Source organism: Sycon ciliatum, chromosome 1, assembly GCF_964019385.1.
Source record: "Sycon ciliatum chromosome 1, ocSycCili1.1, whole genome shotgun sequence".
Lineage (NCBI taxonomy): Eukaryota > Metazoa > Porifera > Calcarea > Leucosolenida > Sycettidae > Sycon > Sycon ciliatum.
Genome location: NC_088643.1, coordinates 43,469,654 through 43,495,981, shown reverse-complemented (window position 1 = coordinate 43,495,981; position 26,328 = coordinate 43,469,654). Strand labels below are relative to the sequence as shown.

General features: G+C 46.6%; 2 protein-coding genes and 1 non-coding gene across 3 annotated transcripts in view; 1 reads left to right on the top strand and 2 right to left on the bottom strand.

Annotated features, from left to right (window-relative positions):
- LOC135827486 (uncharacterized) overlaps window positions 1–14,311 on the bottom strand; it is a 39,612-nt gene extending 25,301 nt beyond the window's left edge. The window contains exons 1-4 of the mRNA XM_065339980.1: window positions 13,991–14,311; window positions 6,958–7,075; window positions 5,915–6,076; window positions 4,592–4,993 (exon numbers count right to left, since the gene is read on the bottom strand). Coding sequence (XP_065196052.1) covers window positions 4,592–4,993; window positions 5,915–6,076; window positions 6,958–7,030 — 637 coding nt within the window. The 5' untranslated portion in view covers window positions 7,031–7,075; window positions 13,991–14,311. The remainder of the gene's footprint in view (window positions 1–4,591; window positions 4,994–5,914; window positions 6,077–6,957; window positions 7,076–13,990) is intronic.
- Window positions 14,312–16,459: 2,148 nt separating this feature from the next.
- Window positions 16,460–16,612, top strand: LOC135807797 (U12 minor spliceosomal RNA). Its single transcript, XR_010552052.1, has one exon. It is a non-coding gene; the product is annotated as a U12 minor spliceosomal RNA (small nuclear RNA).
- Window positions 16,613–17,146: 534 nt separating this feature from the next.
- LOC135827475 (E-selectin-like) lies at window positions 17,147–23,527 on the bottom strand (the record flags this gene model as incomplete). Its single annotated transcript, XM_065339971.1, is given in 4 exon segments — window positions 17,147–18,157; window positions 18,482–18,559; window positions 20,701–20,739; window positions 23,360–23,527. Coding segments are annotated over 4 exon segments (611 nt in total), but the record flags the coding sequence as incomplete, so codon positions are not given.
- Window positions 23,528–26,328: the final 2,801 nt, after the last annotated feature.

The following is a 26,328-nucleotide window of genomic DNA, read 5'->3' as shown; positions in this document are numbered from 1 at the left end:
ATGCAGCAGCCATCTGTCGAAGGCTCGCAGCAGGTGGTTTATCCAGTCATGAATGGCGGTCCACTGTCAAGCGTGCCGGTGGGTGTGGGCGTAGCTACGATATCCCTACCCTCAAGGAGGAAAACAGCGCGGAGCTAACCACCAGTAAGGACAAAGCAGAGAGCTTTGCCCGCTACTTTTCAGCGAAATGCAGCCTTGGTGATGACCTTGATGCCAGCAACCTCCCGAAATGTGACGGAACAGGAGGAGCTCAAAATCTTGGGCATCAGTTTCGATGGTCAGCTTACCTTCCGGCGCCACCTTCGTACCGTAGCCCTCCGGGCAACACAGCGACTTGGTGCTTTGCGCAAGGCTTTCCACCTCCTAGACGTGCCCGGTCGCATCCAAGCCTACAATGCTTTTGTGCGCCCAGTGATGGAGTACTGCCCTATTGTCTGGATGGGAGCGGCCCCATCCCATCTTGCAAGACTCGACCGTGTGCAAGCCCGGGCCATCCGTGCCATCGCCCCAATGTGTTGGCTGCCGAGTCTTGCTCTTCGTCGCATGGTTGCAGCACTTTGCCTCCTGTACAAGATGCATTGTCCGGATGCGCATCCCCTTCTACAGAGGATGCTGCCACCCCAGCAGCCCCAACACCGAACAGTCCACTCCACCCGTAGTACATTCCAGAGATGTAATGCTCACGCACACCAACTGGCCAATGAACTTCCAGTCCGTTCCCGAAACAACCTGTGTCGAGCCTACCCTCACGCAGTTGTCCCCGTCTGGAACCAGCTGCCCGCCGGAGTCTTCTCTGGTCCTTTCTGCACCAAGAACTTGCAACACTTCAAAGTTGCAGCCAACCGCTATTTGAAGACCAACGACTGGTCGTGGGCACATGACCATCTCTGATCATCAGCATCATATCTGCCTCACCCCAGGACTTCCAAATTCCGCTCCACATACTATTCCCAATAACGACTGTTCTTCTTTTCTCTCCTTCTCCTCCTAGCACTGTCTGTCTTATCATTCCCCTCCTTCTAATGTACTGTCTCTCCTCCTAACATTTCGTATCATGTACCTGTCACTCCTTTCATTTATTTTTCTTCTTTTTTTGGTGCGTTTTATGTCCCCATGACGTCGAGACCTCAGGTCGGCTGAGGGCAAAAAGCCTCACCATCACTATGCTCCCACTATGCAATTTTTTGTCTTTGCCTGTGAGCTGTGATCATTGTAAAAATAAAAATAAAAAAAAATATGTCCGCCCGCGATCTGATGCTTGTCTGAGTACCATCCACTTTAGGCCACGAACGGTATGCCGTGAACTGAGGAAGATTGTCCCGTCCAAAGCCACTGGCTCGGATGGTGTACCAGGACGAGTGCTGAAGCAGTGCTGTGAGGAGCTGTGCAGGCCTGTGGCCCAGCTCTTCAGCAAAGCATTCCGCTAAGGCCGGCAACCGTCACTGTGGAAGCTTGCCTCAGTTGTACCTGTGCACAAGAAGGGTTCGAAGTCCGCAACAAAGAACTACCGACCCATATCCCTGCTGCCAATACTGTCAAAGGTCATGGAAGCTATCATCAATCGTAGCCTTATGGGATTCCTTGAGCGCCAGCACATCCTCACCACTAACCAGTACGGCTTCCGCTCCGGCCTGGGAACGCAGGACCTCCTTACCCTACTACAACATCGTTGGAGTACCGTGGCTGCAGGGGGCGGAGCTGTGCGAGTTGTTGCTGTAGATATTGCTGGAGCGTTCGATCGAGTCTCCCACCCAGATGTGATCCACAAAGCCCAGCAGTACGGTGTATCCGGCATGCTCCTTGCATGGTTGAAGGACTACCTGCTAGACAGGCGCCTGAGTGTCGTCGTTGGTGGGCAGTCGTCCAGCCCACACCGCATCACAGCCGGAGTTCCGCAAGGTAGCTTGTTGGGACCGACACTGTTCCTCCTCTACACGAACGATGCCGATGACCACCTTCCACCAGGTGTAGATCTGGCCGCTTATGCCGACGACACAACGCTGTTTCAGTGCCTGTCCACCATGGATACCATTGACCACAGCTCGACAGTCCTGCAAAATGCTCTCGATGCCCTTGTGAATTTGGGCACCAGCTGGAGAATTGCGTTCGAGCCAGCCAAGTCCCAGGCCATGACTATTGACCATCACCGCCCCGCCTGGGACCTCCCAGCAGTGCAGTTTGCGGGTGTCCCCCTGAATGGAGAGAATAACCTCAAGCTTCTCGGGGTAACCTTGGACAGCCAACTTTCCCACCGCAACCACCTCCGTACCGTCGCCATCAGAGCACGCCAGCGTCTCGGGCTCCTGCGGAAGGCCTCGCCGCTCCTGGATTCTCGCAGTCGAGCTACAGTGTACCGTGGGTTTGTACGCCCAGTAATGGAGTACTGCCCATTGGTCTGGATGGGCGCAGCAGATTGTCACTTGCAGCGACTTGACCAGACGCAACGCTCAGCCCTCCACTTGATTGGCCCCGGCGCAATGCTGCAAAGCCTGTCTATCCGGCGCATGGTAGCTGCGTGCACCTACATTTACAAGCTACTGTGCTCCAATCCTACCAGCCCACTTCGTCAGCTCTTGCCTCCCTCTCAAGCCCCCCGACCAGCCCATGTTCGACCCACTCGTCTCTCTCTCGTCCGTCTCGACATGCATAACTACCAGCTGGAGACAGGGCTACCTGTCAATAGCCGGGAAAGTTGCCGTAGAGCATTCCCCGCCTGTGCTGTCCCTGTATGGAATGCCCTGCCACCCGCCGTCCTCAGCCAGCCACCTGACCGGAAACGACTGCAAAGTTTCAAAGTGTCTGTCTTCCGGCACTCCGTGCCCAGCAATGGCACTGGGCCACTGACACTTTGTAATATGTATGCACATCTGCCCACACACTGCTCCATATTGCCATACGCCTCGTGCCCTGCTTACTCTTTTCTCTGGATCTGAATGTGCACCCCTTACGCATTATATAATAATACTTTATTTAGTTCTCTTCCCCTCTCTTGCTTCCCAACCCTCCCCGCTCTCTCTCTCTCTCTCTCTCTCTCTCTCTCTCTCTCTCTCTCTCTCTCTCTCTCTCTCTCTCTCTCTCTCTCTCTCTCTCTCTCTCTCTCTCTCTCTCTCTCTCTCTCTCTCTCTCTCTCTCTCTCTCTCTCTCTCTCTCTCTCTCTGTCTGTCTCTGTCTCTCTCTGTCTCTCTGTCTCTCTGTCTCTCTCTCTGTCTCTCTCTCTGTCTCTCTCTCTGTCTCTCTCTCCGTCTCTGTCTCTCTCTGTCCCTCTCTGTCCCTGTCTCCGTCTCTCTGTCTCTGTCTCCCCCTCCCACTCTTTCTCTCTCTGCTATTGGCGCGCCTGGTTGTGATGAAGCCGAGACCCAAGGTCGGCAGAGCATCCCAGACCACACCACCACTCCCCTTATTCATGGCTCACACATGACGGGTTTACGTGGCTCTAGTAAAAAAAAAAAAATTAGTCATCTTTCCAAGATTCCTTTTGAATCTCTCTCCCCTCTTCGGGGGAGACTCGCGTGACCAGTCATGGCAGTGAGCAAGTACAGTACAGTACAATGTGTGAAAAAAGGAAAAATATGAAAAATACCGTAAAATTCCGTTAATAAGCCCCGGGCGTATACTTTGCAGAGCGTCAAAAACCGGGCGTATATTTGGGCATGGGCTTATTTTAGGGCATGGGCATTATTTCGGACGCAATCTGCAGAAGATCAATCTATCAGCAACCCACTAGTTTCAGTGAACCACCATTCACACTGAGCGCGGTACAAACCATGCATTTCCAAATACACATGGTGTGGCTTTCTACGTATACCGGTATGTAGTTGAAAAAATAATCATCAAACCACAGCTGGAAATTTGGTCGTAAGCAAGAATGTAGCGATAAATTACAGATTTGATAGGTAAACCACTTGCTATGGTAAGTACGAGTACAAGGCATAACAGGTACCGGCATGGCTGAAAACGTTGTGATGCTGAAGCAGGTTATAAGGCAGTTTGTACGCGAACGCACGCTCGCGCGCTGGTCATTTTGAGTCCACTTTACGCCCTGGGCTTATTTCGGGCATGGGCGCTTAAACGGACTTGAAGTGTACACCGCCTAAAACTGGGCTTATTATCGGACATGGGCGTTATTTAGGGTGGGCTTATTTACGGAATTTTACGGTAGGGATTCACTGGCCAGAAAAAGCCACTTTAATCAGCTGTGTGGTGGATATCAGGCTAAAAATTAGTGGCGGTCAATTCATCAGTCTTGCAAGCTATTGAATGGTGTAATCCCAGCACAAGTTGCTATGTCTAACATAGCTGTTCGCTATCATCGCTTCCGCGATGGGCAGGTCTGAGGTCTGAGGTGTGTGCAAGTGTGTGTGTGTGTGTGTGTGTGTGTGTGTGTGTGTGTGTGTGTGTGTGTGTGCGTGTGTGTGTGTGCGTGTGTGTGTGTGTGTGATTGCATACCTGTGTGTGTGTGCGTGTGTGTGTGTGCGTGTGTGTGTACGAGTGTGTGCGAGTGTATGTGTGTGTATGTGCATGTGCGTGCGTGTGTGCGTGTGCATGCGTGTGTGTGACGTGTGCGTGTGTGCATGTCCATGAACCGACTTACCCATTTCACAAATGGTGTGGTAAAGCTTCTTGCATGGCTCGTCAATCCACATTCCACCATACTGGAAAGGTGCAAGTGCACAGTTTTGATCCTGGCCACCATTCGGCTCCCCTGTTTGCGTGTTCCAATTCGAGTACACCACTTCAGAATGCCTATTCAGCCACACGTCCTCAGTGTGACTATCAGAAAGAGATATCCATGGCCAGGTACCGGCACGTAATACGACTGCTACAAAGTCATGCTGCGCGTCTGCAGACACAATGGATAGCATTCGACTGGCACCACTCAAGCCTGCGCAGGCGAAGTGCGCTTCGCTAAAGTTCCTGGCTTTTTGATCCATTCTCTTGTAGCACTTCAATGCCCCTTGAAGCCAGCCACCCGGACACTGGCCGCCAGATTCAACTGCAAGTACCCACAAAAAAATACATACAAAGTCATACATGTAGTTAGGTTCATGGGCAAATTAGAGGAGGAGGAGGAGGAGGAGGAGGACAAAACACAACAGTAATCCACTCCTGCGTAATACAAGATCACATATCACTGGCACCTCTTAACCATAGAAAATGCAGTGGTGCAAACATGCACTGATTTCAGCACCATATGAAGGAAGACTTCACCAACACAGTACGGACTACTGCATCACGGGGAAGACTGCATAAAATACATTACTTCACCAACGACCACTGCTACAAGTGTCATTTGACTTTCTCCAACCAGAGCGCGTCATCATCTTCTCAGTAATAGACACAGAACACTATCCACGTTATGATCTTGCATTTGAAAGCCCTATTTCAATATGCATTGTGGCCAGCCGTCTTTGATGGCACGGTACGGTATGGGACAGGTACGGGACAGGTACGGTCGAGGGTAATACGAAACCGTCTACCGCCTTGATGACCTAGGCCAAAAAATAGGGATGTTATAAATTTTTCAATTCTCATATTTTTTCAGGCATAACCTGGGATTCGAACCCGCACTATCGCCCTACATGCATTCCCACATACACTTCGCATTCATACTCATTCTTCCAAGTTGCTTCATGTTATGATCTTGCGTTTGAAAGCCCGATTTGAATATTGCGGCCAGCTGTGTTTGATGGTACGGCACGGTACGGGACAGATACGAGATAGCGCCAGGCGTGACACAAACACACAAACAAACAAACAAATACCAAATTAAAGCTGTGTGGACCCTGGCTAGCGCCAGACGCTACTGAAGTAACGTCTTCTGCATAGCTACGGGAATAATACATTTTCAGAAGCATTTTGTGGATAGTACATTTCCCCAAGTGCCAATACAATTTTCCAGCAAGTTGTCGCTTACCTGCACAGGGCTGATTTTCGCAACCTTTGTAGTCAATAGCGCGTCCTGTGCAGCTGCTCTGCACTTGGTGATTGCACACTCGAGTGCGAGATGAGTAACCCACTCCACATGATGCAGAGCACGAGCTCCAAGCACCCCATTGTGACCAGCCGCCCGACCCAACTGCACACGTAGAGATGAAAGAAAGACTGCTGTTGTCTAAAATCTAGATCTTGGTACCCTAATAACCCATTTTTTCTTTCCGAAATCGCCCAGTTCTTCGAGTCATTGGAGAGGTTCCGCACTACGTAAAGTTGAGCAACTTTACGTTAGTGGGCGGGAAAAACCCGTGAATTTGCGAGTTTGCACTCCACTTACGGAAAGTTTTCTACGGAGAGTACGTAGACAGGACTCTGATAACGTAGCTGGTCCGTAAGTGGATTGGGGTACAAATTGATGACTCTCTCCCCAGGTCGATCTGGTCGTACACTGCCGCGTTCGGAGTTGTCAAGGGCAGCTATGTGATTTGAAAACTCTGTATGACGTAACACAGATGCGCATGCAGTTTACGTAAGACTTTCCGTAGATAGACTACTTTTTTTACTAACGTAATTACATTATGCGGAACCTCTCTATTGAAAGAAACGCTGCTCACTTTGACACAGCGAAATTTTCCTCATATCTAATGCACATACTGGGACAGTGGTTCTGTTTAGAAGTACTACTGTGGTAAAGTCACAAAGAGAGCACCCTGAAAATGCAGCTTCCGCTCAAGGGAGAGGAAATTTCCTTTAAATTGTGCACAGAGTGTACCCACATTGTAATTCGTAATTTTTATTGTTTAAGGATTCCCCAACGGCTTTCGCCTATCGAGGGGGTTTCGTTGTATGTCGCACATCTAGCCAACTGTTATGCACAAACTTGCCACCCGTACAAGTCAGAAGCGGTCCACAATCTGCGGTGGAAAAGTGAATTTACAGATGAAATAAACGAATTACCCTATAAATAAACGAAGGCATGATTAATTAACAGGGCACGTCACGTACATGCTTTTTAAAACTCACCGGTCGATGTCGCCACACTGAACACTGATACCAAAGACAATGTTAACAAATTGGCAAGCATAGCCGTACTCATACTTGTTGCGAGTTCCTACGACACCCGTATTGCTCCTGGATTCTCCTACGGCAACAGGACATGCAGATACGACAGGCAAATCTCAATACAGAGCCATTGCTTCTTCATTGGCTACATTATAGTGCCACATGATTGTGACCAATTAGTTTTCTTGGAGACAAACATGCAATAAAACTCAAGAAGAAAAACAAGACGAAGGCTTCTGACAATCACCATCCTTTGAATTTCTTCCACTAGCACTTGCATTGTGTTCTCATCAGGTGGAAAAGAAAAAAGAAACTGACCAAGAGCAATGAACTTTATACAGTAGAGATGTGATAAAAACAACGCAAAAAAAGAAGAGTAGCTGAAAACAACACGGTAAATGTATCACCTCACACGCACACACACATCAAGGAGTGACAAACGGGTGCAAGTCTGTCACTAAAACAAACCAAACAAGAGGGTGATGTACGGTGAGAACAACAGACACTCGACACAAGGGTGATAGGGCATCAACACCTCATTAGTTTTGTGCATCGATTGACAAGACCATTGATCTGTTGGGTTCCCCTAGTAAATATGAATGAATGATAATGACTATGACACAGTCATGGTACCTTTCCAGGCTAGAAATCAAGGTACGCGGGAAGGGGCACATCTGGGAAATATTGGCTCTAGCGCTGTAGTGGGAATTTATGATAATATATGCACTGACCTCCACATCAAGTGCCTAATCTCTGTATTCCTCATCCCAGCTCCTAGTACCCCCCCCCTGCTATAGACAAGAGTACAAAACTGTCATAACTCAAAACTGTCCCGGATTTCTACAAGTGAGACACAGTTGGAAAGGTCATGAGCTCAGCTTTCAGCAGAGATATAAGGTTCTTTGCAATTGGACAAGGCTTCGCCGAATGGCGACAAATTGAACTGAAAAAAGTTTGCTGTGACCGTACCATGTCTTTCTCTTTTGTTGGTCTGGTTGTGCAAGAGGGTCTTTGAACAGTACCATTCTTTAACTGATGTACCGATGCCCTTTTGGGACTATCTAGGCACGTGGTATGCATGAATATACATGGTGGACTGTGCCTGATCGCTGATTTGTGTCCTAGTGTGTAGGCTGACTTTGTGCACTGTAGCCTGTGGGCCTGTAGCCTTTGGCCTACGGTGCACGACCTCAGGCTACCGCACTAGGGCATAAATCAGCCAGTATGCCCTCCGTGTACCAAGCGCAATAATTACTGTAGAATCCTGCGGATAAGCCCATCCACGTAAAAGCCCACCCACGTATAAGCCCATGCTCGCGCATAAGCCCAGGCCAAGTTCGAACGTCGCGAAGCTTCGTTGTACAAACCCATGAGCCTAGGTCGTACCATGTACATAGTAGTGTACGTTTTGTTTTGTACATTTCAACACAATCATCGGTTGTTTTTGTGTGCACAGTGTTTGTCAGCAAAAGTACACATATGTACTTCTCACTTCCTTGGTACTTTTCAAAAGCACAATTTTGGTGTCGGCGTATAAGCCCATGTTCTTGTATAAGCCCACCGAAATGTCCTTGTGAAACAGATCAGCCCATGGGCTTATCCGCGGGATTCTACGGTACACACATCATAAGCATGATAAGAGCGACAGTTCGACTTCAAGAGTAGTGACTACACCCAATTTTCAACTTGCTCCGATCGCTTCGATTTTGGTCTCACTCGATTCTCCCAGGCGTAGCACATAGGCACTCTGAGCAGCAAGTATTATTCAAATCGGCCCGGCCATTCTTGAGTTATAGTGATTTGAAGTGCGCCAAGTTGGACTTTTGCTGGAAACAGAAATGAATGGAAGAGGTGGGAGAATCAAGACGACTGCACAGTCAGTGCATGCAGCAGGTTCGTCGCACCGGCTTTGTAGGTGGGGCGGCCACGGAAGGGCGGTCCGGGGGCCCTCCCGCTGGAAAAAATTCAAAATTGAAGCCAATTGCAAACATTTCCGGGCATTTTGTGCCATTTCAGTGTAACTACGATGAAAGTTTTTTGATTCTGCAACAAACTATTAAGGAAGACGCTACGATCAGGGACAAGGATTCTTCATTACCCTCCCCCGGGAAAAAATTTCAAAAATTGAAGCCAATTGCAAGCATTTCCAGACATTTGGTGCCATTTCAGTGAAACTTCAATGAAAGACTTTTTGATTCTACAACAAACCACGATCAGGTACAAGGATTCTTTCAGTATTTGCCACGTTTGCGCTGAGCTGCGATCATCGCGCTTTGCTGCAATGTTCTAAAAAAAAAAACGCTGAAAAAGTAGAGCGGCTTCAGCCGCCCCAGCTGTGACGGGCTTGTGCAGCAGTGTACAGTGCATACACTTCGTCACTCGAAATGCGCGTACGGCACTGCATACTTTTGTATGCTGGTGCAGAACAAATTCGCTCGGAGAGGAAGACGAAAGCGTCTCACCGCCTTGTAATTTCACATGGCCAGCAGTTTTTTCGACGCTGAAGACGATGGAATAGTCCGCGACGATGCGACCCGACCATAACAACCTGAAATTCACACTAAAGAAAAAGCGCTGAGCGCAGAGCTCCTAAATTTTGTCGTATGGAAACGGGACTTCGGGTCTCAAGGGCACGAACATCTTCTCTCTCAGATAAAACAATACACTCGATGCGATTTATACAATTTGACCTGGCCACACCGAAAAGCACTGTGATGTCGGATTCCGCCATCGGAAGTATAGAAACTTGTTTCCAAAAAATCAGCGTCTGGGTGCGAGGGAGTAAAGCCAATATCAAGAGTTACCGGCGCATGGGGCCTGAATTGTACTTGCTGATACTTTGCTGCAACGCCTGCTGGCGCATGTTTATTAATAGCTTGTTGGGCAGTGGCACAATGTATGCAGCATAGACCTTTCACGGCTGTTAGCTGCACTTGGATCGCGACAACTTAGTTTTCTGCACGTGAACCATGCAAAATCAATGCATGCTCATGCATAACCAGTCAGCTGGCTTGCTCGCCCACGCATTTGACAGGTAAAATTCCATCAAATTTGAGATATCGCTTCGTTCTAAGTCTCAAAACAGTTCTAAAGTCACCAAACTACGCTGGTAATCGATGGCTATTCAATGTTTTAAAAACAACTTAACATCTTCAGGAAGACTTCAGCTGTTTCCAGAGAGTTTGGGCATTGTTGCCGTTATTTTCCACGGTGTTCTTCTTCCTCCTGTCTGGAGCTGCAATTGCATCCTGGAATTACTTGAAAGGTATTTCGTGCGGGCTGTGGGGGGTTCCAACAGGCATGAACTGACATCGTTAGGCCACACGTTTTTATTTCTATGTTTCTCGTCACCTGAAAATCTAAAAACGTAGGCGAGAGGTGGAAAAAAAATGACCGAAAAATAAAAAAAAGTTTATTAGACCTTTGTTCACACTAAAATTCACCAATACACCATGCAAAATAGCATCCATAGTTAGCAACTAGTATGTGGTAGGAGCGTCTGTCACAATCTGTGCATGTGCAGCTAGATTGCGCACAATAATTATTGGTGACCTCGCATCATGTGTCGAACAGCCCAGGCCACATTATGTACATGTGCATGAGTGTGCTGGTCCCCACATGCACAGTCAGTGCAGCACATTTTTTTCTTTTTTTCCTCCAGACTCCTGAATCGTATGCGCGCGGGTGACGAGAAACATAGATATAAAAACGTGTGGCCTTATAGGATAACTGGTAACTTTCACCCTTCAAGGAGGTAGAGCAATGAAAATTTGTTTGTGGTGGTCGTCCAATTTTTGTGGCGGTCGTGGCTGTATTTGTGGAGTTCGAAGGCTTTCATTCTGCCTGATACTACTCTCTACTGTATTGGAATTGTTGTTTAGGCACCTGTAGCTGTCTTATTTGGTAGATCTGCTGTTTTCAGTCACTTGGGACACTTTGTCTAGCATATTATCTTTGTCTTTCGTTCGTGCCATCTATCAGTTCCGTGGGGTGCCTAGGCCTGTATTTGTGAAGTTCTCGAGTAAGACTCTAATTCTTGACTGGAGTCACGACTTGAATTGTGTTTGCTCGGCGAGCCCTCGTTCACGCAGTTGTCCTTATCGTAATAGTCAATATCTGCTTGCTGGGCGGACTAGCGGCTAGCATAGGGATGACCCGTCACCGAGTGGTCCAAGTGTGTACACGATTATTGTTTCCATCATCGTGAAATGAGCGTTGCGGAATTGCAGTCGTCTGCCTTTGGCACTGAGGACCTGAGGAGAGTTGATTGTTACTTCTACGTAGCAATGAAGCGATCATCAGCTCTCTTTGTTCTAATTATTGAGATAAGATACCAGCATCGCATTCAAGTAAAGATTAGGCAAACCTCGCCAACCTCCAACAAGAGTCGAAGATATTTTCTCCAAATGCAAAGACGATCTTTGCGAGTTTGTGACTTGCATTTGCGTGCATACATGAGCAAGTCACGGACCACGGCACGTGCGCGGTTACCATGTCATCTCGAACCGACGCCATCTTTCTAAGTTGCCACTTCTTGACAGCCGTGCTTTCTCTTCCTTCCTTATTAACGCCTTATTTAAAAAAATTAAAAAAATCACGGTTCCCGTGGCCCAGTTTTCCGCATCCGCAGGAACGCCACCACCCTCTTGGACCAAGGCGCAGATGCAGCTCCTAAACGGTGGGAGGTGAGTAGATCAGACCCACCGTAAAGTGGTCAAAGACCGAAAATCCCATTCACTGCATCCATGTTTCCCTCGTACCAGACCACGAGTTCCCAATTAAAAAATCCTTCCGCTTCCACGCAGGACTTGCACCTGGTACCCTTTGTTTCTCAATCATGGTCTTAGCCCATCCCACTATGCCTGCCTGTTATTTAACCCTTTAAGAGCCACAGGAAATTTTCAAAATTCTGCATTTTTTCGTGTTCCTTGGATCATAGCTTCAGTTCTACTCACTCAATCCTCACAATCTAGGGCTTCCTGGAAAGGTCTCCGCGAGAGGAAGAGAATTAGGTCGATCATGATAGCCAGCACACCGTCTATCCAGCGCTAGATCGCAGCGACAGCACGAAAAATGCCCCAAATGCGTCCAATTGCGTCCCGCTCCAGATATTTCATTTTGCTCGATCGTGGAGTTCCAATTTTTTCGCTGTGTACTCTTGACAATATCAACAGTGAAACCCGTGCAAATTCGAGTAAACCAGCGTGACGAAAAGTCTCAAAATTCTCAATACTAAAGTCGCACTGCGCGCTTTTGAAATTGCCGCGATCGCGGCTCAACTTACGAGTGATTTATCTAAGGAACCGTTGCTCGCAGCGCTTCGCGGATTGTTTCTCCCGACAGGTGAGAGTTTTCTCTTCGCCCTGGATATTTCGATCACTGGATTTGAGCTAGATTGGACTGAGTTACGATCTTTTGAAGTTTTGCATTTGAATGCGTCGTTTACGACGCATTCAAGTATGGAGCGGCTCTTAAAGGGTTAAAACTTCAATGAAATAGCTAGGCCTCTTTTACGGGCAAATTAACACAATAGAGAGGTTAAGTTTCACGTAAAATTCTTACGTCCGTGAACTTTTACGTCAAAAATTAAAAAAAAACTCACGTAAAATTTGACGTGTTTTACGTGAGTTGACTGTCCCGCACGCAAGTTGGTGACGTGGGTTTTTGGAAGTTTCGCTTGGTTATCCTGATCGAATTTGTGTGAGTTTCCGAAGTTTTATCGAGTTTGTTCAGTGGAAGATTTGATATTTGTGTGAACTAAACCCTAATCCTGCCAGGCAAAATTTCACGTCACGTCGCACGTGTACTTAACCTCTAAAAATTTACACGTAACGTGAGATTTGCACCGCGTTTTGAAAAAAATCTGCGCCTTGATCCTTGAAGGGTGGTGGCGTTCCTACGGATGCGGAAAACTCGGTTTCCAGCCGAGTCTCACGCGAACCGTGAAAAAAAATTTTTTTTTAAAGGCAAAAAACGTGTACATGTAACTTAACACGATGTGAAAGAAGTGCTGTGTTCAATGCTGTTAGTGCCGTGAACTATTTATCGCCCTTCTCATGCATTTCCCGAGGCTGACTGTGCCTAGGAAATGGTTTCCTCCAGGACAAGATGCTTGGAATTCGCCATCTCTCCTGAGACATTTTCAGCAAACTTTCAAACCTACGACATTATTTCATTCGTCAATCTCCACCACCCGTCGTCTCACCTGGCTTCAGAAGATGTTACGAGAGATAGGAGAGTCGCCAGGAAGCATCACATTCATCTTCAGGAAGTGGAAAGAGCAAACGGCATGGTCATTGGTTGGGGGAAATGCTGAACGTCTGATTTGTCCCAACCAAGATTTTAGCATTTTGTTCGTCACTATTTTCACTTGTCTGCTGGTGTCTCCGCAGTCCAGCTTGCTCCTGTCGGTGTCACGTCCCAGTACACAACCGAGAGGACTACTAACAAACAGTTCACTGCACTAATAGCATTGAACACAGCCCTTCTTTCACTTCGTGAATTAAATACAATAAACCAATTGAAAATGACCAAATTCTGCAGTGATCGACTTTCTCTGTGGTGGAGCTAAGCCTTTCGTACGTCATCACTGCGCTGGTCGCTATGGCAACGTAAGTAAACAATTGGCGATTTGGCAAGTTTGGCTTTTCGTATGGAAGCGAGCGATATGCCATTCGAACCGATATCAAATTGTCTTTCTTCTGGACCATACTCGAAAAATCGATGCACTTCCCCTTAACCTCTCTAATGAAATAGCTTGTAGCCCGAGTTTACCGTTGAAAAATCAAATACAGAATACATACAAATTCCAAATTGAAAGGCAGCAAAACTCTGGACATTTGAGGCGACTCCCTTGCACTACCTGTTAGTAACTAAAACTTACTACTACCTTACAGCTACACACCACGATTATTAGGAAGCCTGAAAGCTGACGCACTACATGCAAAAGTACTCGCGTGGACCAACAAGCGTACTAGTACTTGGACAGACTTACCTACGCAAGGCACGATTTTGAAGACCCAGCCTTGCAGATTCTAACTGGACACTTCAGAGGTCAACGAAGCCTGCCAGCTGCACCGGCCTACAATGTACCTTCTTCAACTACAGTGCTGCTCTATGCAAATGTTGCCCGGAAACTTTTGTTCTTGGTGTCAGTCCTGGCACGACTGAAATTCAAACAGCAAAATCTGAAAACGACGCCACGCCGAACGAGCGGCTAGTACAAGATTGTGTAGTCTGCACTTCCGTAACATCTGTAGATCTACACGTTTTATTGTTTGTCTGAGCAACGATGAAAAATCAAATTTGCTTCCGAAGTCTCCAGTTTTGGCAACAGTACATAGACCAACTCCTGGTTTGGGTCCATTTTTGCATGATGGAGCTGTTGTACTACACGCGGTGTTGCATAAACGGTGCGCTTCATTTCACATAGATCTACGGGAAACCCATCCTGACGCCCATCGAGGCAAAAAGAGGCTTGAGTTCAGCAGATACATGCATGTTCGACATCACAACTGGCAACCACTGCGTGGTCTGACTCTGAGCCATACTGTCCCGAATCCCGATCCATCGACCCTCGGCGCCTCGCTACTACACTCTACAGAGTACCGATATGCAACAACCGGTTGCTGCGAAGAAGCTTCCGGAAAGTCCGTCACAATGGCCAAGCGTGTGTGGCCACAAAGCCAAAGCCCCATGGCCCAGAAAGGATTCAAGATAATCACCCATGCATGTATCCGGCCGCATCATGTCATGCTGCCATACTGAGATCCACGTGAACAGGCCATACAAGGGTGTTTGTTCATCTATCGCGGGGGAATTGGCGGATTATGCTTGGTAGATAATTGCTGAATTATGCTTTCCATTATGGCCGTGATTACTAGTATGCTACATTATGCTGGAATTATGCCAATGATGGTGCCAAAATCGGTCCCAATTTACGCAATTGCACCACAATATTCCCGCAATTTTTGACGCAATCCGCTTCCCCGCACTTTGTGGCATTTCACCTCGCAACTTTTTCTGCCAAATTTCCGAATTATTTCTGGGCAGGTTTCTGTACCTGAAACATGACCTCTGTACACTGTACATGTACCCTTGCACTCTTGTTGCACTTTGAAACGTTACAACGACTCTGGCACCATGACAGCACGTAACATTCACCAGATGTTTCCTGTATAATGCCTACGTAGTAAATATGCCTAAAAAGTCTGGTCTCAGAAGTCCTTTTATGCCAGGGCAAGACAAAACTCGAATACCATGAAGAAAAAAGATGGCAACATGATAGATGGCAGCATAATTATGACCAGACAGAGGAGGGAGGAGGACACGCTGCACTGAAAACAGTACTCCTCAGTCCTGACAGGAGCCGTAAAATACCTTCAAACATATAAAAAAATTATTATCACGTGCTTGTTGCCATTACATTACATACTTGGCAACTTGGTAATGCCATCCGATCCGATGGCCAATCAGCATCGATTTGTACCAGGGCATAAATTTTGTGTATTGCCGGGCCTCCTACGGCATGGCAATGCCCTGCCACACGGTCTACCTAGTACCTATGACCATGATGACCTCCAATGCCCTGCTACGGTGCAATACTTCTATATCAAGAGTCCATATAACCCCACTCTGTGATTTTTGACGTTATGTTGCAATTCCGTTGTGCGGATCCCCATGTACAGAGTTGCACACTCTTGGCCGGGGTTATGGACTCTTGATAGCAGGGAGTAGTACAATACCACTCCCTGCTTGATACCATACAAACTAGTACATGTATTTACTACTCGCTGCAGCGCTCGTTCCCGACTATGTCAAGTACAACGCACATGTACAACCGGAGACAGGCTGGAAGAGCCCCCCCCCCCCCCGTCCTTAGCCCTTGTTGGTGGAAAGCAGATCAATTGGCAGATTTTGGTACCGTTTTTCTGGTACATGTTTCATGCAAGTGTTAACCGGGTGTTAAAAGCGGCCGTCGTGAGTTCCCTTCGGGAACGGACGCGATAAAGCCGATAATTCACTTTCTTTCATGCAATTTTCGTTTGTGGATTAAAAAATGGAGCTGCTGCACGCGGCAGACTTCGCACACGGGGCAGACTTCAAGGAGGCGCCTGCCATAAGGCTTGTATGCCGTGGGTTCCGCCAATTTCACTGCTTTTCGAGTAGAATCTGCCTTGGGAATACAGTGTACATGGTCATGGGATGTACGAGATGGCAGCCCAGAAATATGACGCAATGGATGGTCTGGGTTAGAGGTCAATGACAGTCTACATTCTAGTCGCCGGCATACGTACGACGATATCAGGGAGTCATAAAACTGAGGAAACCTTACTACCAAGTAAAGCAAATATTACATGAAGTCTGCTTCCAACAACAGTGATTCCCATGGAAACGAGTTCTGTGACTATATCCGCTTGTCTCACCAGCACTACATGATAACTTGGCCAGGTGCCACGCATCTTTGCCTTAAACTAATGAGTAAGGAAAATAACAAGCCCCGGTGACGTGGGGCTTTCGTGACGCTGTTCACGAACGTTATTTTTGGGCGGGGTTCAGAGCGTCCTTGGGTTTGACTCGCCTACTTTGCGGGACGCCCTTGTGTGTGCTCTCTCCGACTGTTCCGATAAAATCAACAAAGATAATTCAGAAGATTGCCTCTGGAAGCGGACATCATTTTTGCTGCTTGCAAAGTTATGGGGCTCCCGCCGTCCCGGCAGCATATAATCGGATATTGCATATTGCATTTGCCGGTGAACCGAAAGGCCATGCCGGGGTTCGAGCCCCACCCATGCAGTCGTACATCTGACTACAAAATCCTCATGACGCAGCTCACCAAATCAAGGTACTATGAAGCATCGTCACTCACGCAATCTACCTACTGTTCTGTTTGCTGATGGTGGAAGCTCCTTCTTCGGGGAAGACCGCAGGGATTTCATCAACTTGCACAGGTTTCACTGCGAGGCACCAGTTGCGTCGCCACGCATGGTTGCCGATAAAAGGCGGATTTTTTGTTCTCTCAGTCGTATAGAGGTTCTATATCTGCATTACTGTGGATAACTGATACCCAACGATATGCCGTGACACAGTCACGGTGTCAGTGCTTCCATGTTAGTGGGGAGTGTTAGTAAGCCTCAACACACAACGCTCATTTCTATTCACTGCAGGATCAGTGGAATGCCTCCTTCAAAAACGTTAAAAGAAACAATATAAAACAATCAAGGCAAGAGGAATGCAGGCCACTACAAGTCATGATCTACAGCCATGCATAGAACATCATCAGAAGAAAGCGAAAAGATAAAGAGCTGCAACAATAATATTCACTTGTCAACAATTAAAAGCGAAGCTGATGAGGACTTAGAAGGGGGTGCAGGTGAGTTAGGACACATACAAGTCTTTCAAATAGGAATAATACCATGCAGCGTTGCTATGCTGCAACAAAACACCGGCACAGTACTGTCGGTCGCCGAAGAACTGGGGGTCAGCCTCCTAGCCTCCTAGCCTAGACCGTTCATATTTTTCATGTACATGTATTACAGTCCATGCGCACTACTGAGTTGCATGAGTCACCGTGTATACATTGGTATGCTGTGCTTGATGGATTTCTAGCCTGGTCGTTCTTCGGCGCCCGACAGTACTGTAATGCCTATAACAGCAGAGCATAAGGTGCATTGCAATTTTCTTACTGCAATCCCATACCTGAGGTGCATGTACATGTCACGCTTTCAATATGCATACAATCATGTACATGTCTTTTACATTGTGTACATGTACATGGGTACCAACTTATCTAAAGCATATCCTTTCTCAGCACATGTACAACGCTTCCGCAGTCATCAGCGCTGAGAGTACCCGCATCGGTTTATAAGGTTGCGGAGAGCTTTGTCAGTGCGCGGCTTGAAGATGCTTTGATCATGCAGAGTCAGTAGCCTCTGCTGTTCATTGCAGACGGCTGTGATCATGTACCATGTGTCATACTTCGCCAGCGGACACGGGCAGCCGTCTTCCAGTCTCAACTGCACGGTGACATCATATCTATCAGTTGATGGCAGGAAACTGCACCGAGCTGAGCGGTAGAGCTCCGAGCGAACACGCATTTTGAAGGTCACGTGTTGATTATTACTGCAGTCTTCTGTGTCCCGTCTTAGCCGGGCAAGTATTGCTGTAAGTGCCAGAGAAACAATACAACACAGGGATGAAGTCGATAGTGCTTTTAAAATACTAAAAACAAAGAATTAGTTGCAGATCGGGTACAATGTGCATCAGGATGATGTTGATATGCAATACGTATTTCTGCTGATGTTCTTTCTCGATAGTGCTTGGAGGCACTTTTCACGTTTATGGTACAGCTACTTCAAGTACATTGTACATTGTACATGTACAGGAGTCACATTTCACTATCTTGCGTGTAGAAACAGCCCGCGACACAGGTATGACAGTAGTAGTAGCAGCAGCAGTAGCCAAGGCACACGACAGATCCACTTACCGATGTCCGTGTTACGTAAAGCTCCTGCGGCACATGCGTGAATTGGCCGGATCCCCTCCTGACTGCAGGGAAGACGATCTACAGTGGGGGCATGCAGGAATAGCAGTGCGGTACAGATAAGATGAGCCCTCCAAACAAGCAAACATGGACCTGGTCATTCCTGTTTTTTTGTGGTTGATTAAAATGCATTTGTGGTCCCAGAAATTTGGCTAGTCTTGGTTGCAGCATTGATTCGATTGATCCTGAAAGCATGCGTGCAGATGTGAAAACGTGGAGTCAGCCTGATTGACTCTCCGTTGACCTGCAGATATGCATGCTTTCATGTGGCAAAACCAAGGTTACTATGCACGCTTGCATCTGGCAGACCAAGGTTACTATACATGCGCACCTGATACAGTGCATCCGACATCCACTCGTCTGCTTTTGTTAAATAGGCACAGGGCATGTCTCCAAGCCCGTAGCCGTTTTGGCCAGCAAACAGCACCAGGCAATCAAATGTAGTTCACCAAGTGCAGAGCGCACCATGCGTGGGTAGTATCTGGGTATGTGTGCCATGATTGCATGCAAAACCCGTATACAGTCAGACCTCGCCTATCCGGTCCTCTTTTATCCGGATCCCTAGCCATCCGGAAGAAAATAGCTGGTTACAGATTTACAGCATACGTGATGCATCCGATATGACCGGCGCTCGGTTATCCGGTTCCCTCGCCTATCCGGATATTTTCGTGGAAAACGGATGTGTGCAGTTAACCGATGTCTGACTGTATGAGATTATCAAGAAGAACTTGGCAGCACCCGAGTTTTCTGGGCCTTTGCCAGTAGACCACTCTCCCTTTTAGCCTTTAGGTCATCCTACAAGAAAGTGGAGGGCACAGCCACTGCCGCATACTGGCAACATCACTGCTATCAGTTCAAAGTTGTGACTAGTGATTGTGGTGATTTATAGACCGCAAAGTCGTCAGCACGTGCGAGAAATTCTAGTGAATGTTGTTCTTGATTGCAGATGGAATGGATTTATGTTTAGCCTGAAAGACGAAAAGTAGCCTGTTTCAACATCCACCAGCTGTATCAGTGACAGCAGCAATAAAATGAAGAGGATCCTGCTTTAAAAACACAGGTTAGGAGCGTGAAGAAGTATACTATACTTAGGCTGCGTTTACATGAGAATTTTCAACCCGGGTCGAGTTCAGCCCGGGTTGAAAGTCTGTACGATGGACAGAATAGGCGAGCGTTTACATGAAGACAGTTGACCCGGGTCAAATACTGTTACAAGGAATAATTTGCTTCCAATCTTTTGCATAGCAAAATCAAACTTGAATAGCAATTCGAAAATGTTGCATAGCAATTTTCTTCAACATTTGACAACATTGTCCTGGAGAGCTGATCAGAGTGAAAGCTCAGACCACAAATACACTGTAACACCTTAGTTGCAAACCTAGCCTGGTGCCACGATGCCTAGCTCAGCACGTTCGAAGCTTCGTACATCTATTTCATCCCTAAGAGACACACCTGGCTGTGGCATGCACACTGTGCATCATAGGGTACAGTGAAAAATCAACATACATTGCAGTTCATGATATATCTGAAATTGCTTCGCACTTCAGAAGAATTGCGTAGCAAACTGCGATGCGATGCCGGTTAAATTATTCCCTGACTGATATGCCGCCAAAAGTCCACTGCTAGAGTCCTGTATGGTCACGTGAATACTTTTGCGCGAAATTTCCATGTGCAGTGCTATTCAAATCTGGCGCGAGATGCGCACAGAAGTACGTTAGTACGATTTTTCGCCCAGGGTTGATTTCAATTTTCAACCCTCCCGTTGGAGGGGGGGGGGGGGGGGGGTTGAAATCAACTCGGGGCAAAATTTCAACCCGGGTCAAGCGCAATGCGTCATGTAAACGCGCCATTCATTTTGTGTACATGGCGGGTTGAAATCTGACCCGGGTTGAAAACTCTCATGTAAACACAGCCTTATATGATATCGGCACTCTTGAACTAAAGTAAACTTCTTGCCCTCATTTCAATGTCTAGATAGGTATGTTTGACCACATCACTGTTATGTTCATGTGTTGTGGGTTTGGTGGTGGGGTTGACGAGTTGCACACGAGTAGATTCGATTCTAAAGAAATAAGTTATGCTTTCACACATCGCCTAGGCTGTATCCACCGGTACTTGAGGCACTAGCCTAACGGACCTGTCTGCTTGCATGCTGTGCTCACCTTCTGAGCTGCACCTTGCAGGCGGACACTGTGCAACGCCTACAGTCAAACAAACCAGGCACACACACAACTCATGAGCCATTTCAAGTTTCCAAGGCCCGGCAATAATTATATGAATCAGATACTAGTACAGGTGGAATCCTGATCATATGGCTTAATTCGAACATACCGCTTAATTAGAAGTTTTTCCAGGACCGATTTCTATCAATACGATTCCCACATAAAATATTCTGATAATTCGAACCCCGAACTGGAGATGTCCGGTTAATTAGAAGTCCCACAGATTCCACTTACATATAAAATGTGTAGGATTTGTGCTGATAATTCGAAGTTAGCAAAGTGTAATTCAAAGTTTACTGTACACTGTACTGGTCAGTGCAGTTTGCATGAGCGGGCTGTGCCGGTCAGTTCAGCATCCGTGAAATCGGTGTCTAAGGCCCATAACGCATCTCTGCGTGACCACGAGAGCATTTTGACATACATATTGTGCTGTGGGTTCATGTTTGGATAATTAGAATGTCCGGATAATAAGAAGTCTTTTCCTGGCATTTTGAGGTTCGAATTATCAGGATTCCACCTGTATCTGATTGTCTGTATCACTACAACCGTAACATACGAGCCTTGATAGAAGCCAAAATGCTTGACAGTAAGCAAATATTGCGAAGGAAAGAGAAAACACAGTTTGGTTTAAGGGAAACATGCACACGGGAAAAATCTGAAGAAAAAATTGGCTGTCACCACCAGGACTCGAATCAGGTACCTTCGCTTGAGGCCAGCGATGCTCTAACCAGTGAGCTATGGTGTAGCTGTCATCATACCGTTCAACTTCTTCTTCGGACTTCCAAAAAAAAGAGAAGGTATAGTTTTTCAAAAAAAAGAGAAGGTAAAGTTTTTTCTTTGAAGGATATGTTGGTCCGATCGTCGAGTGCTGTACGTGTGTGTCCCCATGAGAAGCAGCGATCGGAGGTGAAGAGAGGGAGAGGTCGACCAATGGAGTGCCGTGCATGTGATGCGAGTATGGTGGATAGTCAGTGTTTAGTCAAAGGTGTTGTCTATTGTATGTCTTGCACGTTGTGTGCGGAATTGTACGTTGGTGAGACCGAGCGGCCGGTGAGGGACCGATTCGCTGAGCACTACCGAGAGGCAAGGACGATGGTGGCGAAGGCTCCCTGGGGCTTCCACTATCGTACCCAGCATCGAGAATCTTCAAAGTCTTCCAACTTTCTGCCCTTCCACCAGGCAAAGATTCTCGGCAGGGAGGCTTCGCTACCATCAAGGAAACTGCTTGAAGCTATCGAGATAAGGAAGCGCAAACCAGCAGTCAATTGCGATGACGGCTGGCGCCTAATTGACTGATTGGATGTCACCGGATCGTCACTGGAATCGACACCCATCTCCTCGAACTACCACTGGACTTTACCACCTGACACAGCACATACACCGCTGTCATATACATAGATCGCCTTTAGCATTCCCACACTTGAAAGTGTTCTTGTACGTGCTGTGATCATGGTGATAATCATACTAGTCTTCTTTCTTCTGTTTAGGTAACCTTACAGGTGATGATTGTAAACTTCAGTGTTAGTGTTAGTTTTCTTGCCAAATTGTGTCTGTGTGTATGTGTGAGTTTTCTCATCTTTCGTTTTGTTTAGGTCACCTTACAAGTGATGATTGTTTAGTTTGCTGGCCTTGCCAATTGTGTCACCACGATGTGTTAGTTCTAGAACATTCATCTGCCTGCATTATTCGTCTTTGTACGTTGGTGAGACCGAGCGGCCGGTGAGGGACCGATTCGCTGAGCACTACCGAGAGGCAAGGACGATGGTGGCGAAGGCTCCCTGGGGCTTCCACTATCGTACCCAGCATCGAGAATCTTCAAAGTCTTCCAACTTTCTGCCCTTCCACCAGGCAAAGATTCTCGGCAGGGAGGCTTCGCTACCATCAAGGAAACTGCTTGAAGCTATCGAGATAAGGAAGCGCAAACCAGCAGTCAATTGCGATGACGGCTGGCGCCTAATTGACTGATTGGATGTCACCGGATCGTCACTGGAATCGACACCCATCTCCTCGAACTACCACTGGACTTTACCACCTGACACAGCACATACACCGCTGTCATATACATAGATCGCCTTTAGCATTCCCACACTTGAAAGTGTTCTTGTACGTGCTGTGATCATGGTGATAATCATACTAGTCTTCTTTCTTCTGTTTAGGTAACCTTACAGGTGATGATTGTAAACTTCAGTGTTAGTGTTAGTTTTCTTGCCAAATTGTGTCTGTGTGTATGTGTGAGTTTTCTCATCTTTCGTTTTGTTTAGGTCACCTTACAAGTGATGATTGTTTAGTTTGCTGGCCTTGCCAATTGTGTCACCACGATGTGTTAGTTCTAGAACATTCATCTGCCTGCATTATTCGTCTTTATATTTCGTAACTTGGCCTCCCCTTCCTCAATGCCCTGATGATGCCCAATGGGTGAAATATTGGCAAAGTTATTTATTTGGTGCAGCTGAGAGCCTGTTGCCGGAATGGCGGTGTTTTCAAGTGCAAGGAATACGCTGCAATGGAGTTTTGGAATTCTGAAGAAACGTAAAGTTTATCTCGAAAGTAAAATACGTCCTGGAGTGGCTGCAAGGCAAGATATCCACTAGTAACTTACAAGCAGGCACAGCATTGCTCCAATTTCCCGTTTGCTGGCACTGAGTCTGTGCTTCTCCTCTCAACCGATAGCCTTCGTCACACGTGAAGGCTGCAGTGCTTCCTACACTGCGGTCGGCCACGGACACTGCACCGTTTACAATGCTAGCTGGCGCAGGACATTTGACACCTATTGCAGCATACAACAGCACACAAGGGTAGTATTGTCTATATCATGACTTAGCCACCTGTTATCTATAAAACATGCCATGTGATCAATTCTACAAAGGGAGACGCACAGAAAAGGGTAGAGCCATAATGATCCTCCCTGTTCCGTTCTTTCCAGTTTTTTGGACTTTCGCAATTGCAAGGTATAGAATATATGTAGGACTCAGTATAGAGTCCATGCACTATATGATGTCCAGTACCCTATATAGAGTCCATTGGTCCAAAATCCACTATACAGAGTCCAGGAGTCCACTCAGTTTTGATCAGCTTCATCCTGCCGCGGAATCCCCTATAAGGAGTACACTTTTTCTACAAGTCCCCTATTCACGGTCCAGGAGTCCAGTTTATCCAGTCACGCCGTCCTGTGTGTTGTGCCCGAAAGAGAAAACACCTTTTCAGTTTTGCTTGCCTCATGGCAGCGCATTCCTTTCTTCACTTCAGCCATGGCTGCCAGTTCTGCTGTGCAGTTGCTGACAGTAATCTGTCTCGAGGTAACCAAGGAGGATAAGGAGACGTTCAAAATCAAATCTGGAAAGCGTCTTGTGGTTCTCTGAAGACGTTTCATCCGTGCGCGGGATGAAAGCAGAAATTGCAGAACGAGAAAAGTTCAGCACAGTTCAAATCTGACGAGTCAGGTACACTGACACTCTCTTTCGTTCGACGCCACAAGGATCCCCTGTTTGGCTGGCCATTGCTGCCAGGAAGGCGTTTGAACGGATTCATCAGAGCGAGGGATGAAAGCAGAAAGCGGAGAACGAGAAAAGTTCAGCACAGTTCCAATCTGACGAGTCAGATACACTGACACTCTCTTTCGTTCGACGCCACAAGGATACCCTGTTTGACTGGACAAGAGCTGCCTGTACCACCGTGTCAAAAGGCTGTCCAACTACATGGCAGGACGATGACTGAGGTAAGGAAGCTTTTACTCGTTTCGATTGGTCTGCTGTGTAGGCTGTCGTTATGCTTGAATTTTTTTCCATTTTCAAGGATCGTATCGCGTTTTTGTTTGATGTTGCTTGAATGAATGCCATAAAAGTAATCAACCACTTCGTAATAGTCCTCAAGGACTGCAAGGACTTTGCATCAATCGTATACGATCGTCTAGATATCATCAATTTTTATTTTATTTCATGAGAAAAGTATTTTTATCCCTGTGATAATTATGTGAACTCCACGACACTCTTCCTCTACTACTAGGCTCTAGTATGATGTCAAATACAATGGGATCCACAAACGCAGTGCCAGTGTACCGTAGTAGTAGTAGGAGGATTTCTTGTATGCCGATGACAAGAAAAAGCTTCTCAAGCTAATACATGTACTCGTATTCCATGAAGTAACCGTTTTGATGTCACAAACATGACATTGTGTCAGTGAAACTGCCTCGTGACAACAAATCATTGCTTTTCCATCTTGGGGAGGACTGACTGACTGCAACGCTGTACAGATTGTTTAAATCATCTCATTTCAATTTAGGTGCACTGAAGTGAAACACTGTGTACACTACATGTATGGTGGTGTGTCTGTGCGTCTTGAGTGTGCACAAACAATCTTATTCCTCGTATTACTAATAGATTATTGTCCCCACCGTCGCCTGTTCACAGGTCTTTGTGTGGATGGATTTTCATTGAGCATCACATTCGTTGAGAACTTGGTAGATATGTGATCCCATGCATCATTACGGTAATAAGCGTATCCTTGTGCTATATATTTGTTGCAGGTGTGCTGATCTTCAGAAGCTTGCGGAACTGAGTGCTGCTGAACATTTGCATGGCCATGAGCAATGGTGAAGCTTGCTATTGCACTCTCAGCATGTGCTAGTATTATGCTGACTACTGCACTATGTTACTCTCTTACACTACTACATGTATGTAAACGTGCGTGCATCCGCCCACGTATGCATTCGTTTCGTATAATTATTTGTTGTCCCTCTTGACTTAACGTGTAAATGGGTGGACGTTTGTATGGCTGTTGGAGTTGCTTGTGTATTGTGTCTCTACTCTTTTCTTGGTGTTTTCTTGGCGTTGTATAAGTTTGTGTGTGTGTGTGTGCGCGCGCACAAGAATTTGAAAACAAATAATTAATCCTTGTCTCTCCATTATTCTCTTTCGATTCTTGTTTTTTTCTAGGTATTTTCTTGGCGTTGTGTGTGTATGTGCATGTGTGTGTGTGCGTGCACAATAATTTGGCAACACTACATGATTGAGATATTGTAATTTGCAGCGTCTGCGAAGAGACCACTTGATTTGAGGATGGTGTTTGTAGGGTTTTTCATGTAATGAAGTGGATGCAGTGGCGCCTCAATACTTATTTTTTATCTTGAGAAGTGAATGATGTAAAGGATTAAAGGGAGAGGCCGTTTTCTGGTTAATATTCACTGCTTACAGCAGATCCTATGTCTAATTTCGAACTCTGGATAGGGGATGCCTATATGGCTGGACTTTACACAGGGAGTGTTGTCCACATAAAGACTCCTTATATTTGATTTCAAAGTTTGGACTCCATACAGTTGATTTTGGACCAATGGACTCTATATAGGGGTGAAGCCAATTGGCTGGACTCTATACAGGGAGTGATGTCCATCTAAACTTTGAGCTCACAGTTGATTCCAAGTTTGGACTCTGTACAGTGGATTTTGGACCAATGGACTCTATATAGGGGTTGGACATCATATAGGGGCTGGACGCTCTACTGAGTCCAACATATATAGATAGTTTGCGCATATTCACTGACTATAACCCATTGTATGTGCGATATGATTACGAT